This window comes from Alosa sapidissima, chromosome 9, assembly GCF_018492685.1.
Source record: "Alosa sapidissima isolate fAloSap1 chromosome 9, fAloSap1.pri, whole genome shotgun sequence".
Classification (NCBI taxonomy): domain Eukaryota; kingdom Metazoa; phylum Chordata; class Actinopteri; order Clupeiformes; family Clupeidae; genus Alosa; species Alosa sapidissima.
Window position 1 is genome coordinate 2,847,419 of NC_055965.1, and position 21,572 is coordinate 2,868,990.

At 42.2% G+C, this 21,572-nt stretch overlaps 1 protein-coding gene across 5 annotated transcripts; it reads left to right on the forward strand.

Moving 5' to 3' along the window:
- Positions 1–228: 228 nt before the first annotated feature.
- slc44a2 (solute carrier family 44 member 2) lies at positions 229–19,589 on the forward strand. 5 transcript variants are annotated; one of them, XM_042103805.1, is made up of 23 exons: positions 229–317; positions 565–628; positions 8,973–9,021; positions 9,158–9,231; positions 9,407–9,491; positions 9,710–9,794; positions 10,122–10,235; positions 10,894–10,954; positions 11,125–11,254; positions 11,438–11,521; positions 11,804–11,916; positions 12,249–12,380; positions 12,660–12,759; positions 12,861–12,953; positions 13,136–13,220; positions 14,168–14,430; positions 15,076–15,170; positions 15,421–15,524; positions 15,772–15,845; positions 15,985–16,055; positions 16,196–16,284; positions 16,495–16,579; positions 18,798–19,589. In XM_042103805.1, exons 1-23 carry the CDS (start codon positions 264–266, stop codon positions 18,896–18,898), a joined length of 2,205 nt encoding a protein of 734 aa, XP_041959739.1. In that variant the 5' UTR covers positions 229–263; the 3' UTR covers positions 18,899–19,589. The 5 variants fall into 5 exon arrangements, with proteins under 5 accessions (XP_041959739.1, XP_041959735.1, XP_041959736.1 ...); XM_042103801.1 differs by lacking the exon at positions 18,798–19,589 and adding an exon at positions 17,020–18,513; XM_042103802.1 differs by lacking the exons at positions 229–317; positions 565–628; positions 18,798–19,589 and adding exons at positions 1,163–1,355; positions 17,020–18,513.
- Positions 19,590–21,572: the final 1,983 nt, after the last annotated feature.

Consider the following 21,572-nt stretch of genomic DNA (forward strand, 5'->3'; position numbering starts at 1 on the left):
GAATATTTTGTTAAATGCACATGCAGAGGAGTGGCAGCGGGCTACGAGAGAGTGCGGGCAGGGGCAAGGAAAGGCTGCGTCCATAAAAAGCGCAGCTCAATGGCAATGCAAGGATTTGACCTTATATTTAATTTAAATTAAATTAAATTAAATTAAACTAAATTAAACATAGAATATTCATCTGTGGCCGATTTTTATTTCGTGGCGCCCCGCCACAGATTAATCAATGACTCATTGGCTGATTACTCAAACACTGAGAAACAATGTCAATATTTGACCTATTAAATAGCAATTTGCGCCCATATACACACTCAGAGGTGGGTAAACTATAAATTCTGTGATGGTACACGATTGTTAATGATAAGGTGGACTGCGCCATGCAGGTAGGCTATCAGATTTTTTTTTTAAATTAAGGTATTCAGAACATGTTTGATGATGGTGGAGGAAATTGTCCAATGTTATATTAAATATTAAATGGTTCCTAGAGATGAGTGTAGGCTACATACTGTATTTGTGAATGTGGATAATGCAGTGTTATTTGTAAAAGTTGCATTTGGTGAATAGGTGCGTGAAGCCGACCTCAAGCTCTTCAGTCAGTCATCAACAATCGTGTACACTTTTTTGAGAGGTGGGTAAACTCTATTTCTGAAATTTCAGAGATGGATAAATTGTGTTTAGGCTAGCCTACTTAGCTTCCACTACAGCCCTGATCTTTTCCATAATAGGCTACAGCAGGAACTCAAGAAGTCGCGTGCAATTAATGAGGCAAAGATCATTAGGAACTTCTCTAATTTGAAAAAAGAAAATCTTAAGATTTCATTTTCAGTTCTTATCTTAAATCTTTGGCCTGTGGTGACTTCGAACCTTTTGCCTTCGTTTGTCACGTTCCATTTAAGTACCGGAAAACTAACAGGGACGCTCGATTTCACGCCCGTTACATGCCGCATGCAGAATGCAGATCTGACCGAACGTGATGCATGGACCAGTGCTGGCTGGCATGTTGCAAAAAGTGCAGCATGCGCATGCATCACGTTCAGCCAGATCTGCGCAGCGCTGCACGAAGTCGAATGAGCTTATTTTCTTTCGTGTCCCCCTACAAATCCCGCCTCTTTACGATATAGGCTAGTAGGCATGTCCTTCAGCTATGCACTCTTACTATTGGTGAAGTGGCCCAAACTGGAATTCACCAGGGGTTGTTCTGCACAACATACCGTTAGCGGGGTTTTGGCGAACATCTTAGTCTATGCTTTCTTCAAGTACTCAGCCCTCCGAGATTTCACCAACAAACTGGCTTGTTAGAAAAATTGAACCTTCCGACATGGAGATGGAAGAGAAAAATGGCGATTCCAAATATGGTTAGTTATCATATCCCTCTTTCTTTACAAATGTTATCAGAATGACAACAAATTGGAAACAATGACTAGTGCAAGCTAATAATAAAATGGGTGTGGACAGCATGTAGGCTATCATATAGGTAGGCTAATAGTCTTTTGCTTTTCAGCATTCAGACTCACCATAATAACACATAATCTAAATGTAGGCTAGGCATTGGTTACCGTTGACTGTGCTTGCGACGTTTGTTGAAGAACAGCCTTCGAATCGAATGGACTGGGTGTAGCCCAGTTTCGATTTGAACGAAAAATTGCAAAATAAGGAGACCGTTTCCTGATGCTGAAAATCAACACGGGCTAATTCCCTAGCAGCATTGGTCAAAAGGCATTGGTCGGTCTGACTAAGACAGTAGTAAACGGTAGTCAGCGGCGTTTTGTTATCCTGTTTTCTTAAGTGTGACATCATCGTTCAATTCACTCTTCAATTGGTGACTTAATGAATTTATTAGGCTTATGATAATAATACAGATGGGATGTTGTTTTTAAGAAACAAACTGGAAACTAAACTCTCTTTCCCTCTGTCTCTCTCTCTTTCTCTCTCTCTCTCTCTCTCTCTCACTCACACACACACACACACACACACACACACTCACTCACTCACTCACTCACACACACACACACTGTCTGCCTGTCTCTCTTTAATCTCCCCCAACACTGGCTGGCAACTGACTGTATGTTTGCATGGGTGTGTGGGGGGTTGTTTTACTGTTTGATTAGACCATGCTGTACTGTTGTTTTACTGTTGATTAGACCTTGCGTTGAAATGCTTAGTTTACTAGAAACATGACAAGGCTGCCTGTGTCATCTCTGTAATAAAAGCATAGCACACTAGCTCAGCCCTTAACATTTATTTTCAGTCAATAGATTCAACGTTTATTTCTTAAATCCTGAATTTCTATGTCCCGTTTCCATGTGAACTACCTGCCATCCCTCTTTTCTCTGGAGGGTCATAAAATCCTACAGCCTTTTACTAACCCTCGCCTTTTGACTCCTGGAAAGTTGTGTCTTGCACAGCTGTTAACTGTTAAAAGAACAGTCCAACGTTGCCTGCACCAGTCGTCCTGAGTTGTCTAAACTTCTTAGGAAGGTCTGGCTACTAGTAAACCCCCACCACCCACCCGACAGATCTGGCAAGGCTGTGAGCTGAGAGCCAGGCAGGCAACAGCCTGTCAACAGCCCATTCCCCACTTTCAGGGATGTGGGCTGCCAGGGAGCAGAGCTAATGTCCAGTCTCATTGTCTGAGCTGGACACTCAGCTGGCCACAAATAACCTATTGTAATTCAGCCTTGGGCTATGCACTGGTAGGCGAGACATATCAGATCTGACTGTTAGATTTTAGTGGTTTTCTGTACTGTATGTCATTCTTTTGGTTCTTTGTTTAAGATACTGCAGAAACTGTGGGGACAGGACGTTTATTGTAAGCAGACAGAATGTTGTCACTTTACAATAGCAAATGGTGTACCTAACTAATTGTTCCCCACAAGAGACATCTTAATTGAATAAGGCTATATCACCCGTCCCCCCCCCCCCCTCCAATTTGACCCCAGACATAAATGTATATTCTGGTATTATAATTAGCCAGATGGGGATCCATTTGGGATTAAGGAGACAATTTTAATAGCATTCTTCAGTGACTGATCACTCAAGTAAATGTGAGGTGCACACAGCCAGTGGGAGTGAAGCAGTGTAGTTTCTCTTTCTGAATTTGCAAATTCTGAAGGCAAATTCACAATGCTTTTCCTATATTTTTTTATACAGTAACCATGGTTTTACTATGGTAAATCATGGTGATGATAATTGCTATGCTCCATGGTTTATCCATAGCACTTCTTAGTAACTGTGGTACTACTAGGGTTTAAACATCCCTTATGAAAATTCAATATGGTTTGCTCTGTTTGTTATACAGGAACCATGGTTTTATGATCACTAACCATGGTTTATCCATAGCACTTCATAGTAGTTGTGGTACTACTATTGTTTTAACATCCGTTATGAAAATGAAACATGGTTTTACAATGGTAAATAACCATGGTTAAGTGCCTTGCTGAATGGTGGAAGCCAGGAATGCACTCTATGCACAACTCCATTTTGGATTGAACCCACAACTTTTCAGGCTACTGCATGCTAGCCCAGCTCCTTAGCCACTACGTTACCGCTGCCTCACCACACCTCACTACTACTACTCAGGTTGATGACCAAGGTGCCGTAGTGAAACCATGATAAAACCATAGGCATGAACCGTTATTTCCCTGGTTAACCATAAAAAGCATGCTTAAAGTAGCACTGAGGGTCCTCCTACAGTTGCAACAAACATAACTCCACCCACAGCAGTCTGTAGAAAAAGAGATCTGAATTCCTGTAGCACAGCAGCTCTTTTCCATTTCGATTTTGGAGGCGGGGGGCAATGTTCCTACCCGAACAGCATCTTCCTATGGCTTCCTAAAGGGTGAACGAAGATAATTCCTATATCTTCCTATAGGGTGAACGGCACTTAGAGCAGAAGTGCCGTTCACCTTATTGAGAGTTTATGTGCCATCAAAATGATTTTGGTAAAAAAAAACTCTTTAGGGGGCCTTTAAAGAACCATGGTTAATTTTCGGGCAAAAAAAACCCATGTTTTTTCTCAGGTTTATCACCAACTGTAACTGTAGTGAACCGTGATAGTCATACCATACCATTTTTAATTTTTGGAAGTGTGTGAAGTGAAGTTTTGGCATGTGGAATATGAAGAATACATTTTGGATTTTATTATTTTGTTTCAGTGTAACACTATATAATGAATTGAAAAGTGAAAACAGTAGGCCATAAGTTAATGGTTTACAGCCAAGTTACCTGTTACATTTCTGCCCCCAGCTGAATATGATGAGTTCCACATGGAGGTGGTACTCTGTAATATAGGCAGTGCTTTGTTAAATTGTGTAGTGTGCCTTAGTCTTAGATATTAGCTGCTTTCAGACCTACGTGTAAGTCTGCATGTTCTGCGGATGTCAAGCGGTTGGGTCTTATATCTATAACAACATAACTGGCCATTTGGAATTCCGAACTTAGCCGGCTGATACACGACTCCCCTCCTAGTATTTCCAACGGACATTATGTAAATGAGCTCATAATAGTGTCTGAAGGAAGCGAAGGACATGCAGAGGTTCTGTTCATGTGCGTGTTCAACCTGTTTAGTCACACGGAGGATGTTATGACCAGGGGGAGTGAAAGTGAAAGTAACGCAGAAACTCCACACAAGATCAACAACCTGTGAGGGGACCATTAGAGACGTCTGCAGAGGGATGCTGGTGGAGGTGTTGTTTTGTCTCACTTTGGCTGGTCTCAGGTGGACCGTCCCCCAGAGAACACTCTGTGACGCTCAGTGAAGTCTGAGATGAACGAGGGCAGAGAGGGGATGACTGGTTAGAGTAGGCATATGTGTTCGTGAAGAGACAAAGGCAGGAAATAGGGCAGATAGAAGCAGTGTCTGTATTCAAGGAGGACAAGACATGGCAAAAGACGCGCCCTATGGAGAGAAAGGTAGGATTCTTCTTCAAAATGCAAAATGAGTTTTGTTCTCATGAGTTATGATATTCAAATCAAGTCGGGCCACGTCTGACTACAGTGACAGTGTCAGACTTAAGCTAACATACAATTCCATACCATTTAAGGTTAAGAGGAAAATGTACTATGGTAAAAAAAATATCTTATTTCTCACTTGGGCTGTTATTTATGGCCTTGTGACGTATAATAGAAGATCTAAAAGTGCCTCCTTCCTGTGTGAATAGACACGGTAGAAGGGTTTGGAGATGTTGACACAGGAAATGAGATGAAGTCCATTTCCGCTCTAAAATGTATCACTCAGTTCAGTATTCTATAAAGAACAAACTACAGAATCAAATATAGCTGCAAGCAGCAATGAGGGGGCCAAGCAGAAGGTTCAGCAGGCCAGATTTGCCGTGTAAGTCAATGCCGTTGCATCAGACATATAGCCTTAACCCTTAAGAACGTAGGTTTTATTTAAACCAACGTACTCCACTGGGTGAGTTTTTTGGGCTGCGTCACTAGCGTTCTACACTGACATTCTATAGTCATTATTAGGTGGCCTACAATCTATGCAGTGTTAGCATGGCCTGGGGCCTAATGTACAAAGACTTGTGTGGATTTCATACTAAAACATTGCGTACGTGCAAACCTGAAAAGTAGCGTACGCACAACAAAATCCTGATGTATGAAACTGTGCGTACGCAGCATTCCACGCAGCTTTTCTTTGTACATCCCAATTAACGTGAAATTAAGCGTACATGCACAAGCATTACGCTCCACCCTCTCTCCTCCCTCAATCACACTCATTTTAATATGCTAACTAGAAGGCCACTCGAGAGCGCAGACCTCCGCAAAGACAAAATGGCCTATCCCGCAATATTAATAACAATGAAAACTAATTTGTGGATCCATACTCGAACCTGCTCCAAAGTTTAATAATTAAAATCATCAAATTAATAATAAAAAAAAAAGTGCGGATGCGAGATAGAAGTGTTTATCCGACGAAATGGCAAGAAACTTACGTCTTTATCATCTGTAATTAATAACAAACAAAAAACAGTAGTGGCAGAGCGTAGCACTAGCAGTGGCAGCTATAGGGTCAGAGACTGTGGCAGAATTATTGTTCTGTCTGCAAGTAGGTGACAGGGTTCGCATAACTGGGTTTGATGCATTTGAACCATTACAACTGCATTAATTAAAAAAAACATTAAATGAATCGTGTCCAAGTAGGCTACCACGCATCGCGCACTCGAGGTGGAATAAACAAAGTCGATCCAGGCCACATCGCCACAACATTACGATTTCTGGATCATATCCCTATATTTGCACACAAGTGTGACAACAATAATGCGAATGCTTACTCGAGGAAAGTCAAAGTATCCTATGCAGTCAATCACACTAAGGGAAATAGCTTATATTCACGCTTATTATAGTCAGCCTATCTATTCACATGCATGATCCTGTCCCATATGTATTTCTTTCAAATAAAAACTATCGGATATATGAAGGGAAAACACTCGGCACATTTTAAGGCATGGGCAAATGCGTGAAGCCGACCCCATTTGTTTTGTGGAAAGCTCTTCAAAATCTGAAATGTTTGATAAGCCAGTCATCAACAATCGTGTAACCAAATATCGCCTCTGTGTAGGCTAGGTTTCACATTCCCTTTTAATTCTGATCCTCTAATAAGTCTACAGTTGTCATTAGATAGGTTGTTGCATAACTTAGTACAATTTGCGCATGTTGTATGTCCATTTAAATATAGACACAAAGGCCTACTTTCGAAGTGTTATCATTTTTAATAACCCACGTTTCACAATATACTGTGCAAATAAAGGCCTAGACTCGCGATCAACTAATGTTGTTGCGCTGCATTGCCTCTAAGTGTCGCCAACTGACGATACACATTGGAAATGTGCGTAGGCCTACGCCAGACATGAAGTTTGCGTGGAGGACCTCACATTCTCACGTTCAAGTCAGCCTTCGTACATCCGGACGTGAGCGTGAGAAGTGACGTACGCAGCATTTTTGTGCGTATGCAAGCTTTGTACATGAGGCCCCTGGTCTGTTTTATTTCCCGTGAATATTGCAAAGTACCACACATGCTTTCATCATGTGATCACATGTGTTGCATGCATGCACGTGATTTCGCAAATTAAGTCGCGCTGACAATGTGTTACAATTGTCACGAGGATAACAGGACACGCGAATATCTCTGCTCTTACCTCAGACGGATGTTCAATGTCCACATCAGAGTCGTCATTAGATGTAAAAATAACCCTGATCTCTTCATCAGTAAGCTGACGCCTTTTCAAATGTGCCATGACTAATATTATCGATGAAATTGTATAGCGTCTGTAAATACTACGATGAATGAACGATGAATGAACTTCGAGATGCCGGTTGCTGTAATGTTTTGCATTGACGGACTAGATGGATGCACTGCTATTGCGCAAATAAAGCTGTGATTATAATGGGACAAGATAAAGATGTATGCGCATTTCTTGTGCGAGTTTTAATGTCATGAATGTAGCAAACTATGTTTCCTGAGCCGTGCGTTACTGAAAGCTACATAGCTCGTGAATGAACGATGTTTGTTTCCAGCATTCCGTACATTTCGCGGTCATTTTGATTTTCATCTTATCAGTGGCCATGAGATTTGACTAAACACTGAATAACATCATCATTTAATTTAGAAAAATCACTAATTTTGCTTGTTTTATTGTGCTTGGTGTAATGACTGACATTCAGAAATATGGCAATAAATGGCAGTGAAGTTAGCAACATTTGTAGCCTCCTGTAAATAAACGTCTTCCCAATACTTGCCACTTCAGTGGATTTTGTCATGTATAGCCCAACCACACAATCATAATATAAACTAGATCTGCAAAATGTGGACATAACAAAATGGTAGTGGCAAAGTGATTTGCGAGAGACCATCTTTGACTTTGAGAATGTACAATGTCAGCCCATGTTAGCCAACCAGTGGTAGCCCATTGTTAAGCAGCAATTAGAATACTTATGTAGCAACATTCCAAACACAAAAGTGTGACGGTACGCTTTTAAGGATAGTTAACGGCCGTCACACCAGTGTGACGGTACGTTCTTAAGGGTTAAGCAGTCACAGCAAGTTCCATGCCATACAACCCAAGATTGGCTGAGTTACAAGGTCAAGTTTCACATCAAAACATAACTGATTTTGTGGGGCTGAACCAGGGCTGAGTGTCGCCGCCCCCTCCCCCAGCCAGCCCACCGCCGCAACCGCCTCTGCCCATCCCACCCCGTCCCACCCTTGCACGCACACATTAGAATGAACTAGATGGAACTTGCTGTCATCAGTTTCACATCAAAAATAAAAGATTGACTGAGATATGATCACACTTGCTGTGATTTAAACATAGAGGTCAACAATTGACATCATAGGGTGTGTTGAACTCAGCTTGGTCCAAGGATTCCAAGGATAGCTCATTTTTCAAAATCGAGCCAACGGGTCAGAAGTTACGTGCGTGAAAGCATGTCCAACTTTGGCCTGTTGGTGGCGCTAGAGCGCTCGGGGTGCGGACTTAAAACTTGCTGAAATTAATCATGGGGTACTGCCTAATTAGTGTGCCAAATTTCACAACTTTTCACCAGACGGTTCTATGGGCTGCCATAGACTTCAATGGCAGAGGATTTATAATAATAAGAAAACTAAGAAACACAATGGGTGCCTTCGCAGCTTCGCTGCTCGGCCCCCAATTAAAAATTAACTGTTACTTTTAAATATAAACTTGGCTTTTTTAATCATCACTCATCTGCTAAGCAAATGGTGTCTGACCTTGTAACTGCATAGAGCTGGATGAACGTCCAATAAGCTTAGGCAGCGATACTGATTGTTAGGCTGCAATATGGTGGGTTGCTAGGCATGTCTGTCTTGGCAGGAGAAAATGAATGGTATGCCAAAAGCTCTCACGATGTGAAAGCATAAACACCCGTGCTCATATTCTCACAAACAAACACACCCACATACACAGGACAAGACCATGTAAACAATGTTCATCATTTTGCTTCCATAGGGGACCCACGGAAGTTTGACCCCACTTTTAAAGGCCCTATTCATAACAGGTACTGAAGAGACTTTTCTGTTTTGCGTGTGTTACTCATATTACTGTATACCATATGTAGCCTATCCAACCATTTTGCTGTCTTCTGCATTCTTCTGTATATTTTTAACAAACAATGAACTTTTCCTCCTTGACAGGGGTTGCACAGACGTCTTGTGCTGCATCCTTTTCATCTTGGCCATTTTGGGCTACTTTGGCGTGGGAATTCTGGGTAAGGTTTCACTCTTATGTCTAGATGTAAATGAGACATTTAATCAGTGGCCAAGATGGACAAATGGCCATGACGAATTATACTGTATGTGTGAGTGCTTTTCTTACACTGTCCTGTAGAGGGCCAGATTACAAGCACACTGCACATACTTACGTCTCTCTCTCTCTCCTTGTAGCTTGGTCGAGGGGTGACCCTCGTAAAGTCATATACCCCACCGACAGCACAGGGCAGTTCTGTGGGCAGGCAGGGACTGACCTGGAGTAAGTTCACTCTTCATGCCCTCCATGTATGCAGCATATGTCATATTGCCTTTGATTCTTTTTTTTTTAATATATATATATATTCAAGCTCTCACATATTTCTCTCACAACGAAACTCTTACTCTTTTGCTTCTGGACTGTTGCAGTGCGTAATGTGTGTGCTTGAATAGACTGGTGAGGACCCTCTTCTGACATGTCCCTCTGTGTTGCTCCTGCAGGAAGAAGCCTTTTCTGTTCTACTTCAACATCTTGAAGTGTGCCAGCCCACTGACGCTCCTGGAGTTCCAGTGCCCTACCACACAGGTCAGCTCCCACCACACACTGACCACTAACTCCCACCCCGCCATGCATTTCCCCCAATGCACCAAGAGGGTTCCACAGGGAATAAAAACACTTTTGTGTGCCAATCTAAATGAAAGTAGTCCTATTAAAGTCAGTTTGAATTGAGTTAGTGTTTAGAGAAAAAGAGCACTGTTATGTTTGTTTGCCATTGCTAAACTAATGTTTGTTGTCAACAAACAATTTAGTCATTCTAAAATATCCTTTTCTTAACTGGCTTCAGTGTGTATACAGTGTGACACTGTGTATTTGTACCCTGAAATAAAAATGAAGTTCTTTGTATTTGGACAGATTTGTGTGGAATCATGTCCGAATAAGTTCCTGACGCTGGCGAATGCACGTCTTAAACCTGACGACATGGCCTATTACACGAAGTTCTGCAAGAATACAGAGTTGTCCATGCTGGTTTGTATTTTGAAATGATATTCCCTTCTCACTGAGCTGTACTATCCTTTTAATGTTACAGTTTTTCTCGATTGTTTACACACATTTTCTGAAAGCATGCCTCAATACTCTCAGAACTTTACACACAAATCAAAAAACACACACACACACACACACAATGGGCAAAACCCCTCAATTCTCCTGCAAAATGAAACTGTACATTCAAAACAATGTTATTTCTTCTCAAGATGGTATTTTGTTTTCAAATGACACACACAAACCATCAAATGAATAGACATTTATAAGAACCAGTTGAACACTGACGTGCTCAATGTAAAACACTATGATGAATGGAAAACAGTGTGGCAGTGTGTTCCTTGTGAAAACAAGATATTTGATATTTTCTTCATGAAAATTGTGCCAAATGCAGAGAATTGTGTGTAGTGTTGTGAAAAAAGTGTGTTTTAGAAGTGCAATTTGAGTGTAAAGCAGGAAGCGGCTTGTAGTTTAGCAGAATTGGTTCAGGGGGTTGGTGCATGAGCTACATGTTGTGGTCATTGTGTCTCAAGTACCAGTTTTTTATGTGTAAACAATCGAAAAAAATGAATAATATATTATTGTAATATTCAAGGACAGAATCTCAACGTAACTCACTAGATGTTCTCCTTCTTGTTTTCAGAGTGTCACAGAGATTCTGAGGGATCGCCTCTGTCCTGGGATGATCTTTCCAAGTAAAAACTGTACGTTTACGTGTGCATTTTCTTGAGCACTTAACAAGTGTGACGTGTTCATTCAAACAATGTGCCTTTTGTGTCTTCTGCATTTATATAGCAAGCATGGTAGATTATGTGTGTAACATATTTGTCAAGATTTAAATACTTTGGATGACAAATTGATTGCCCTGCTTCAGTCTCTCGCCGCTGCCTGCCAGACCTGGGGACGAAGATGGGAGGAGTCGTCGTCATCGGTGAGAATACAACCAGCTACATGGATGAGAACGATGTAACCCACAATGCTAATGATCTCTTGGATGCTACAAAGTAAGTGTTGCTCCCAAGTCCCAGTATTACCTTAGGATTGTCTACCAAGCCAGTTTGTGCCAGTCAGTCTCCATCATGTCACAGAACCTGTCCAGCCCACTGCTGAGTTACAGTATGGTTCAGGCATTGAACTACCAAATTCACTTTATCCATATTACAGTAAAGCAAAATTGTGTTTTACAGGAAGTCAAACATTGCTACGGAAACACGACAGGTTTTCATGAGGGTCTTTGAAGACTACACTCAGTCCTGGCACTGGATCCTGATGTAAGCATTTTTTTTTATGCATAGCACAAAACGAGAGAATAGAGTTCTGAAGCCATGACGTGGCGTTGCCAAGGTAGCAATTTCACAGGATCTAAACAAACCAATTTAACCTTAGTGGTGACTTTCTTAAAAATCTGTTAAAACAATTTACGTTTCTAGTATATTTTTTACACTGTAGGAATCACATACGATTGCATACATACATTTCATCTTACTATGTGGCGTTGTATTGCTTATATTGCTGTAGATATTACTCATAATGTTGAGCCCTTTTCCTTGCAGCGGTCTCGTTATCGCAATGGTCGTCAGTCTGATCTTCATCGTGCTGCTGCGCTTCCTGGCAGGCATCATGGTCTGGGTCATGATGGCCATGGTCATCGTCGTCATTTTTTACGGTAAACTGAAGTCCACATCAAACATATCAGAAAGAGAGAGAGTATTGTAACTGTGTTAAAGTGCAAGACAATGTGGACAACGTAAACATCCAAGCATGGGCGGTGGTAGTGTGGTTAAGGAGCTGGGCTAGCATGCAGTAGCCTGAAAAAAAGTTGTGGGTTCAATTCCCGGCTTCCAGCGTTGTGCCCTTGACCAATGCAAATTGCTCTGGGGACAATGTGGTCCCTTGTAATAGAATTGACCTATGTACTGTAAGTCACGTTGGATGACTGCTAAATGAATAAATGTGCATGTCAGTGCATCACAAATGACCTTCCCATCCTTCTCCCAGGGATTATCCATTGCTACCTGGAATACGCTGCTCTAAAAGGAACTCCTGGTGCTGATGTCACCATCCGCGACCTCGGCCTGCAGACAGACTTCTCTGTGTATCTGCATCTCCGGCAGACCTGGCTAGCATTCAGTGAGCACTTTACTTTCTTATAGTATAATACTTATACTTACACTACTTAATATCTCCGGCAGACCTGGCTAGCATTTAGTGAGCACTTTACTCTCGCTTGCTTACTTACGGATAGTACATCCAATGTTGTCTGGTTCTTAACATTTCAACCAATATAATACTTGTTGGTTGCATTTTTCCATTCAACCCAATCTCATTTCCCTATGATAATAATAATAATAATAATTATTATTATTATTTCTCTCTCTCCCTCTCTCCGTCTCCTTCCTTATGTCTCAGTGATCATCCTGGCCATCGTGGAGCTGGTCATCATCATCCTCCTCATCTTCCTCAGGAAGAGAATTCTCATCGCCATCGCTCTCATTAAGGAAGCGAGCAGGTGAGCGCTGAATGCAAACTACACGGAAACTGCCGTTTCATTCATTTCAGCGTGTCTCTCACAGATGGGTCACTCATTATCTCCCGCCGCCTTTCCTCCAGGGCCGTCGGTCATGTGATGTCCTCGCTGGTCTACCCTCTGTTGACCTTCTTCCTGCTGTCCCTGGTGATTGCGTACTGGGCGGTCACTGCTGTGTATCCTTTTCAGCCTGTCCGACTCCCTCCCTCCCATACTGTTGGGGTATGAGTCTAAGGGGGTTTTCCCACTGACCGCTCATTTGCACTTTATTCAGGAACAAGGAAATAAATAAGGGCTCTGAAGCGCTCTGTTCTGGTCGCGGTCACTTGTGGCAAAACTCCTTGACACACTCCTTCAGCTTCTTGTCCACCTCCAACGAGGCCGTGTATAAAGTGTTCAACACCAGTGAGTGTTCGCACTCTCTGGAGCGTTGTGACCCAAAGGTAAGCCCCCCCCCCCCCCAAACCCCACTCCCTTCAGCCGCTTGCATGGAGCATTTTTGAAGACCAGGCCACTCAGCATTTTCTATTTTGACATTTTATTCAGAATAAAATAACACAGAGGCTGCATTGCCGTGCCACAATGTAATGCCACATCTATGATACTGTGATTTGTGTATTGTGACTTTGAGTTAATAATTGATTTTATCTGTGACAAATTTGTTTTGTTTTCTATTTGGAGTTAATTATTGGTTATGGAAATTGGTTGGCATTTTTTTGTTGCTACCTTTTTTTGCTTCTCTTCCTGGCTGGATAAAGTTGGGTAATTCAGTATCTTATCCAGTGCGCTTCTCCTGGCTGGATAAAGTTGGGTAATTCAGTATCTTATCCAGTGCGCTTCTCCTGGCTGGATAAAGTTGGGTAATTCAGTATCTTATCCAGTGCGGTTCTCCTGTTTTGCATCAATGCATATTCACAGATGGTAGATCAGCAGTTGTGATGTTATTTGTTATGACCCACAACCCCAACTATTGTATTGTTTTTACACAGTTGTATAAAGTGAATAGAGTAAGCAAGTCCGTCCTCAGAGTTTGCTTCACTATTGCCAGTTCCCTCAAAGAGGTGTTTCACAATTGGCTATATATCTTGAAGGCATGAAGGGACAGCACATCTGTATTGATCCTGAAAGTCTTAGTAGTAAACTCTAATTAGTGTAATTGCTTGTGTGGCTCAAGTCAGGTATTTAAGGTCTAGTCAACATTTGCTTGTCTTGTTTGGGTGAAGTCCTCTCTGTGTCTCCTTTCTGATTACCTGAAAAACCTCCACCTGACCCTGAAAAAGCTCTGATTTCTGCCGGACTAACATGTTTACATGCATTTAAAAAGTTTGGATTTGGTCAGACTAACACAATAACTAAACACTTCCTCGTGTCTCCACCCGACCCTTTCCAGACCTTCAAGGACTCCAACATCACAGATGTGTGTCGAGATGCTGAGTGCCAGTTTGCCTTCTACGGCGGAGAGACCCTCTACCACAAGTACCTGATCGTGTTCCAGTTCTACAACCTCTTCCTCTTCTTCTGGTGTGCCAACTTTGTAACGGCACTGGGGCAAGTGACCCTAGCAGGGGCTTTCGCTTCGTACTACTGGGCCTTTAAGAAGCCAGAGGACATCCCTGCCTTCCCCATATGCGCCTCACTGGGAAGGGCTCTCAGGTACCAACTCTCATACCGTACTGTGTGTGTGTGTGTGTTTGTGTGTGTGTGTGTGTGTTTGTGCATGCATGTGTGTGTGATTGTGTGTATGTGTGCGTGTGTGCGTGTGTGATTGTGTGTGTTTGTGCCTGAGTGCATGTGTGTGTGTGTGTGTGTGTGTGTGTGTGTGTGTGTGTGTGTGTGTGCGTGTATACAGTATGCATCACAGATGTGTTATGAGAGCAGAGCATGTGTGTATGTGTGTGTGTGCGTCGTTATGCATCGTATGCTGTACAGATGTGTTATGAGAGCAGAGCAACTTCAGAGAAGAGAGAAGGGAATGGTTTAGAGGAAATCATGAGCCCAACCCAAAACTGTGGCGGCTAGCTTTACAACAAGCATGGTGCTCCGGGAGTCAGCTACCGTGTGGACGTGTCGCTGCTTGTTGGACTGTGAAGGCAATCTTTTTGTCTCTGTAAGAGAAATGGGGTTTGGCCACTCAGAACAAAAGAGTCATCAATGAAACATTAGCAGAGATCATATGGACATGAATAATTGACGCTATGGCCAGCACCACCAGCATCACAGCTGGTAAAGGGTGTGGTCAGAAAAAGAGCCAGGAAAACTGACACTCATGACAGTTACCCCCCTCCCTCCCCCGTGCAGGTACCACACAGGCTCTCTGGCGTTCGGCTCCCTCATTCTGGCCATCGTGCAGGTCATCAGGGTCATCCTGGAGTATCTGGACCAGAAACTGAAAGGTCAGGGGGCCATGGATGGGCTGAGAGGATTTCTGTGATACATGCATGAAGTTCAGCTCAATGTACTAATAAAATATATACATACATATATATATATATATATATATATATATACCATTGTTAATTGCATCAGACAAAAATTATTAGCCACAGTAACTGTGAATGTAAATCAGTATATCGAGTGACTAGGAGGAGGATTTTTTTATCAGTAGTTCATACTCATCTTATTTTTTATAACTCTCCCCAATAGGAGCTCAAAATAGGTTTGCCAAATTCCTGCTGAGCTGTATGAAGTGCTGCTTCTGGTGCCTGGAGAAGTTCATCAAGTTCCTGAACAGAAATGCCTACATCATGGTAAGTGGAACACCCTTGACTGTGCACATTTGGAGAACAGCTGAGTTCTTTGCTGAGTCCTTGCTGAGTTCTAGTTTTAGACGTCACCTCCTCCCTCTATGTTCTGGTGCTTTACAAACGGAACTATTGTAGTGCTGTCCTCAGAGAACATGCCGTGTGTGCGTGCATGACATTTGGAAGGAATGGTCAGTGTTTCCATCAGGCCTTTGGTGCACATGGTTGCAGTTGTTGTTTTTTTCTCCACTAGGTGGCAATATATGGCAAGAACTTCTGCACAGCAGCAAAGGATGCTTTCTTCCTTCTAATGAGGAACATTGTCAGGTGAATTATGGTATTATTGAATTATAGTGAATTTTTAATTATAAGTTCTCTCAATTTTGAGTTATCATGCAGGTTTATAGAGCTATGTCTGCTGTAAAGAATGCACCCATAACTAAAACATGAATCTTGTCCCTTGCAGAGTGGCAGTGCTTGATAAGGTTACAGATTTCCTCCTCTTCTTGGGCAAGCTGCTCATTGTTGGAATTGTGGGTAAGTGGCACATGCATTGAATAAAATGAATGACAAATGACACACATAATCCAGGTGGATTAATCTGATTAATCTGCAAAAAATGTAAGGTGCTTGCTGTCATGTAACGCATTGCTCTGTTTCCTGTCCTTTGTGTCCAGGCATCTGCTCATTCTTCTTTTTCTCTGGGAGAATTAAGGGCATCGAGGATGCAGCCCCCAACCTTAACTATTACTGGGTCCCAATCATGGTAAGGCTTTAGAGTCGATCTGGTTTGATGGCTAGATTGGCCTAAATGTTTCTTGAATTCCCATTGCAAGGAAAACCAGAAACCTTCATCACATTCATCAGATAGTTCATCCCAAAAGTCCAAATGTATTTGGCTCTTACAAGCTGATGTGATTTTCCAACAGTGTTGTGTAATGATGTTTTCATGTTGTTGTTGTTTTTGTTATTGTAGACCATAGTATTCGGCTCCTATCTGATTGCCCATGGCTTCTTCAGTGTGTATGCCATGTGTGTGGACACACTATTCCTGTGCTTCTGTAAGTAATGCACTCGCATTTGTCTGTCTGGGTGCTTGACCTGTTATTAGTCATATGAAACAATATCATATGAAAAACATACACAGAATATCTTAGACAGCTAAAAGTAATAAAGAGAAGTGAAACATATTTAGCGTAGCAAGCTAGCAGTTGTTTTAGCATTGATGCGTTTCACTTGAGAGCCCAAAATGAGGGCACTGTGACTTTGCCCCACTGCAGTGCTTAGTCTGTCCCCTAACAGCCCGGTTGCTGTGTCTCTGACTCTGCTTTCTTTCTCTCCCTTTCTGTTTCCTTCACTCCTTACCTCCTTTGTTATAATTATCCCTCCGTTGTCTTGTTCCCTCAATGTTTTTCTACTAACCCGATCCCTAACTCATTCACACACCCCAATGCATGCGTGCACCCGCTTCCAATGGCGGCGATTGAAAACGCTTCATCAGGCGAGGACTTGGAGCGAAACGACGGCTCCACGGAGCGGCCGTATTTCATGTCTCCCGAACTCCACGAGATTCTGTCCAAGACCAAACCGGACGAGCCAGACGAGGGCTCGGCGGCGACGGCGGTGCCGATGGAGGAGGAGGAGACCCCGCTGCAGCAGGTGGAGCAAGACGGGGAGGTGCAGGTGAAGCAGGAGGCCACCGTGAGGACGACGCACGAGGAGGAGGAGCAGCAGCCGCTCACCCAGGAGGAGGCGCCGGCCGAGGAGACCACGCCGCCGCCACAGACGCTGTCGTCGGAGCCCGAGACGCAGACCGCCGTGCCGCAGGCCGCTCCTCTGCAGAACGGGATTCTGGACGCAGAGTCCGAGGAGAACAAGGAGACGGAGACGGCGCCTCAAGCGGTGGCAGCGGCGGCCGTGGAGGAGGAGGAGCAGGATGAAGAGGAGAAGCCCAAGGAAAATGGCCCGCAAGAAATGGACACCCCACTTACGCCTCAGGAATGAATTCAGAATCGGTCGTGAGTCATTGACTTTCAAAGGGATATGACACTATCAGGCGCGTAGGGAAAAGTCTGGATATATCTTATTTAAATGGCTTGCTGTCGTATGCTGTTTGTGTAGACTGGTATGTACTGTATCAGCCAAATGTAAAAAGATGTCCAGCTATCAACACTTCTTGTATGGGTAAGGTAAAAACGCCATAAGCTTGCCACTCTGAGTAGCTGTAGGACCAGAATAGCATTGTCTTCTAGTCTAGTCTGGTTACTGGGAATTGCAGAATTGAGCTTGTTCCTATGTTAAGTACACTATTAGGTATATGACAGTATGCAGCCTTGTTACAATCTCGTGACTCTAAAACTGTGGCATTTGGGGAGGCATGATGACGAGCCTTTTTAAATAAAAGAACAGACCCGAAAACCACATGCTAAGTTATAGAACAGTTGGTACAAAACCAACTTGTATTGTTTGTTAACATTTTGTGTGTGTGTGTGTGTGCACTCGTACACATGTGAGAGTGTTTTATGTGAAGGATGTACATTTTTACTTCTGGTGCTGGATCTGTGCCTACTCTCTGTGAAAGGTTGATGGATGTCTTAATTGTGTTCTAGAGTGCACTAATCTAATGACGCTACGTTTACAAAAGGTACAAAAAAAAGGCATAATCCAGTTCTCCTGTGTTTACACTGAAACCAGCTGACGCCAAATGGTGTAGTCCTTTTGTATGAAATTGTGGTATATACACTAACAAAGCCTGTTGGTTTGTATATATAAATGTATGGATTAAGTATTGTGCTTATTGTTGCTCCAATCAAGTAATGATCTGAAGAAAACACCACTTTTTTGCCTTGGGATCATAGATGGCGTTGACCACTGAAATTGGACACTCGTCTGCCTTTATCTGTCTCTTTCTACCTCTGTCTTTTTTGCTCTTTATTGCATGTTAGTCACATGGTCTATTAGTGCTCTATTAAAACGCATCTTTCTTCTACTGTAACATACTCTCTCTGGCTTTCCTTTATACACATAACTCTCCTATGGCCTTCTTGTTCTGTTGTCTGTAGCTAAAGTGGAAATGCAGATTGCGTTTTGAGATTAGATCTAGACTATGCTGTACCTTCGCCAAATGTAATATCAAAGGTAAGTTCTGCGGGAGCAGTGAGAATCAGTAGGTCTGTCTGTATTTGTGTGTGTGTGTGTGTGTGAGTGAGTGAGATTCCGTATGAATACAGTACGCTGGGAAGAAGTTTGTGTCTTATTTGGTGTGTGTTATATTCCCAGTGGAGGACCTGGAACGCAACGATGGCACTGCAGAGAGGCCTTACTTCATGTCGGAGAAACTGCTCGGGACTCTGCAGAAGAAGAATGAGAAGGCCAAATAGACATTAGCCATAGACTTCGCTCAGGGATTGATCAATTACAATTCCTCCTTCATCCTTGCACTGATTGGAAACATTTCAGATCATTTGTTATATCTCTGACCACAGTGTGACCCTGACACACACTATACCACTCCTACCATGCAGAAAGCTATACTGTAGAAATGTATATTTCATAGCTTAACTGTTGGCATGCTTTCCAATTCTGCACATATGCATGCAATTCTGGGGCTATGTGAATATTGTTTTGTTTTTCAATATCATTTAAAAAATAATGTTCAATATTGCTTTTTGTCACTTTTTAATTTTTGAGGTAACATCTTTTTAAATTTCAACACAATTGATCTGTTTTTTTACACTTGCTCATGCAGTATTGTCATAGTATTGTTTATTTGTATAAGACTATTCTGTTATATTCGTAAGCCATGTTCCAATTTACAACAAAGAGATTACATGTTCAGCGTATTGTATATATGATGCAAGTGTGTGTGTGAAAGTGGAAGTGTACAGTGTTGGGAAATAGTTATATACATACTAGTGCAATGTATCCACTGTTTTCATAAAGTGTTTGTTGAATTGTCAGGAAATGTTCTGTTCTTATCTGAGCCCAGTTGTCCATGAACCAGACCAAATAGTGATACCCCCCAAGGTGGTTGTTACACCAACAGAAGTAAAAAAACAATGTCTGATAAAATGAGTAGCCATCTAAATTTTTTTTGGCAGAAAACCTGTTTTTTTTTTATTCACATTCAAACAAATGGAATCTTCATGATTTCAACATTTTGTCATGCCTCCTTTGCTGCTCTCTCTCTTTCTCTCTCTGTGTGTGTGTATATATATATATATATATATATATATATATATATATATATTGTATATATAATCACTCATTTTCTTTTTCTGTCAGTTTTTCCTGTCTTTTTGTTACTTTTTAAATATCATCCTGGACCTGGGCGCCATTCCAGTCCCACATTAAAACATTAAAAACATCACAAAATCAGCATTCTACCTGAGAAACATCTCAAAACTATGATCCTCGCTATCAGACTCAGTAACCGAAATCCTTATCCATCCTCAAGTTAAAGTCGAAGTTGGGGCATCTGGTCAAAACTGCACTGAAGATTGTAGGTCATCCAGACCAGGGCTACATGCAGACACTCTATGACAAGTCAGTCCTCAGGGAGGCACTGAAAATTGTAGAAGACCCCACACACGTCCTGTACGAGGAGTTTGCCCTCCTACCATCAGGTAGTACTTTAGAGTACTAAACTGCAGATTAAATAAATACAAAAACTCCTTTATTCCAACTGCCATAAAGATGTTCAATGATAGATAGCTGGCTACCTATATGTTATCCAGTGTGCAGCTCTGACTGAGTTGTCTTTTGTTGTAACTGTGGTGGTGTGGGGCTGTATGTGTAACTGTTGTTTTTGTAATTGCCTTATGCATGAGCTGTGTATGTCTGTGATGCAGTTATCGTGAAGCCCAAGACAACATTTCCTCTTGGGGACAAAGTATACTTTACTTCACTCATCCACTGCTTCATCTCTACCTGTCTGGACTACTGCAATGCCATACTCACAGGTCTCACCTCCACTCCTTGTAGAGTTCAGCTATTACGGCCCTGTGCCATTAAGGGAAAACATTAAACAGCACAAACCTTTTCTTTTCCAAAGGTCTATAGCTTCTATGATAGAACATTAATTAAGACATGTCCCATTTTCCTACACACTTGGATGCATTGCTGCATGACCTGTAGCCTACAATATGACATGACTTAATAGGGTATAGATATAAAAGCCATGGTAAATACCACTTTGCAGAGGTTATCATATGATAATATGCCGGGATATTTTTGTCTGGGCCTATGGACAACCACTGAGCAGTTGGCCTACTGAAGCCTTACCAGAGAGTCATGACTCATGTTCTAGGTTACTAGATTTACTAGATTATGTGGTACTGACTGAACAAAAGAAATGCCAGGGCTGATGTTGAGGGGTGGGGTGGTGAGAGGTTCAGTAATCTCCCAGCCTGGCAAACATCATACTCTTTCAAGAGTATTCTGTCTGTCTGTGGTAAATGTTTATACATGGCTCTGGCTTTTTCATTAGTAGGCAAGGTAAGGTAAGTCTTGCCTAAGCATATGTTACAGCCTATTCAAAGTGTCAATTATAGTTAAGGTATTGAAGAGACACAATGAAAAAATTAAGCTAGGCCTAAGCATAACCTAAGTCAGGGGTCCCCAACCTTTTATGTATCCGGTTTGATTCCCATTTTTTTTTTCACGGACCGGTGGGGGGGGGGGTCGGGGGTTCCGTGTTCCGTGTTGTGCATGCATTACTTGAAAAGAACTAGCTCCAGTTATGTATGAACAGTGAAGGTAACGATCTCTTAAAAATGTGAAAAACGTGAACTTGACGCTACATCTATCATGTGTGAACATTAGGGGTGTGAATCTCTCATGTAAAAGACGATACGATTCGAAACAGCGTAACTTAAATGTTCTAAATGAATGATTTGCAACCCCGGACAGCAAAAGAGTGTCAAATCGATGTTAATTGTTGGTCAGATTGATCAATTTCCGTCAGACGCCCAAAATTCAACATCGATGGCATGAGTGGTGGTTGGTCTCTCAAAGTTGAGCGTCGAAAGTGTTCTATCTTGGAAGGGTTAATTA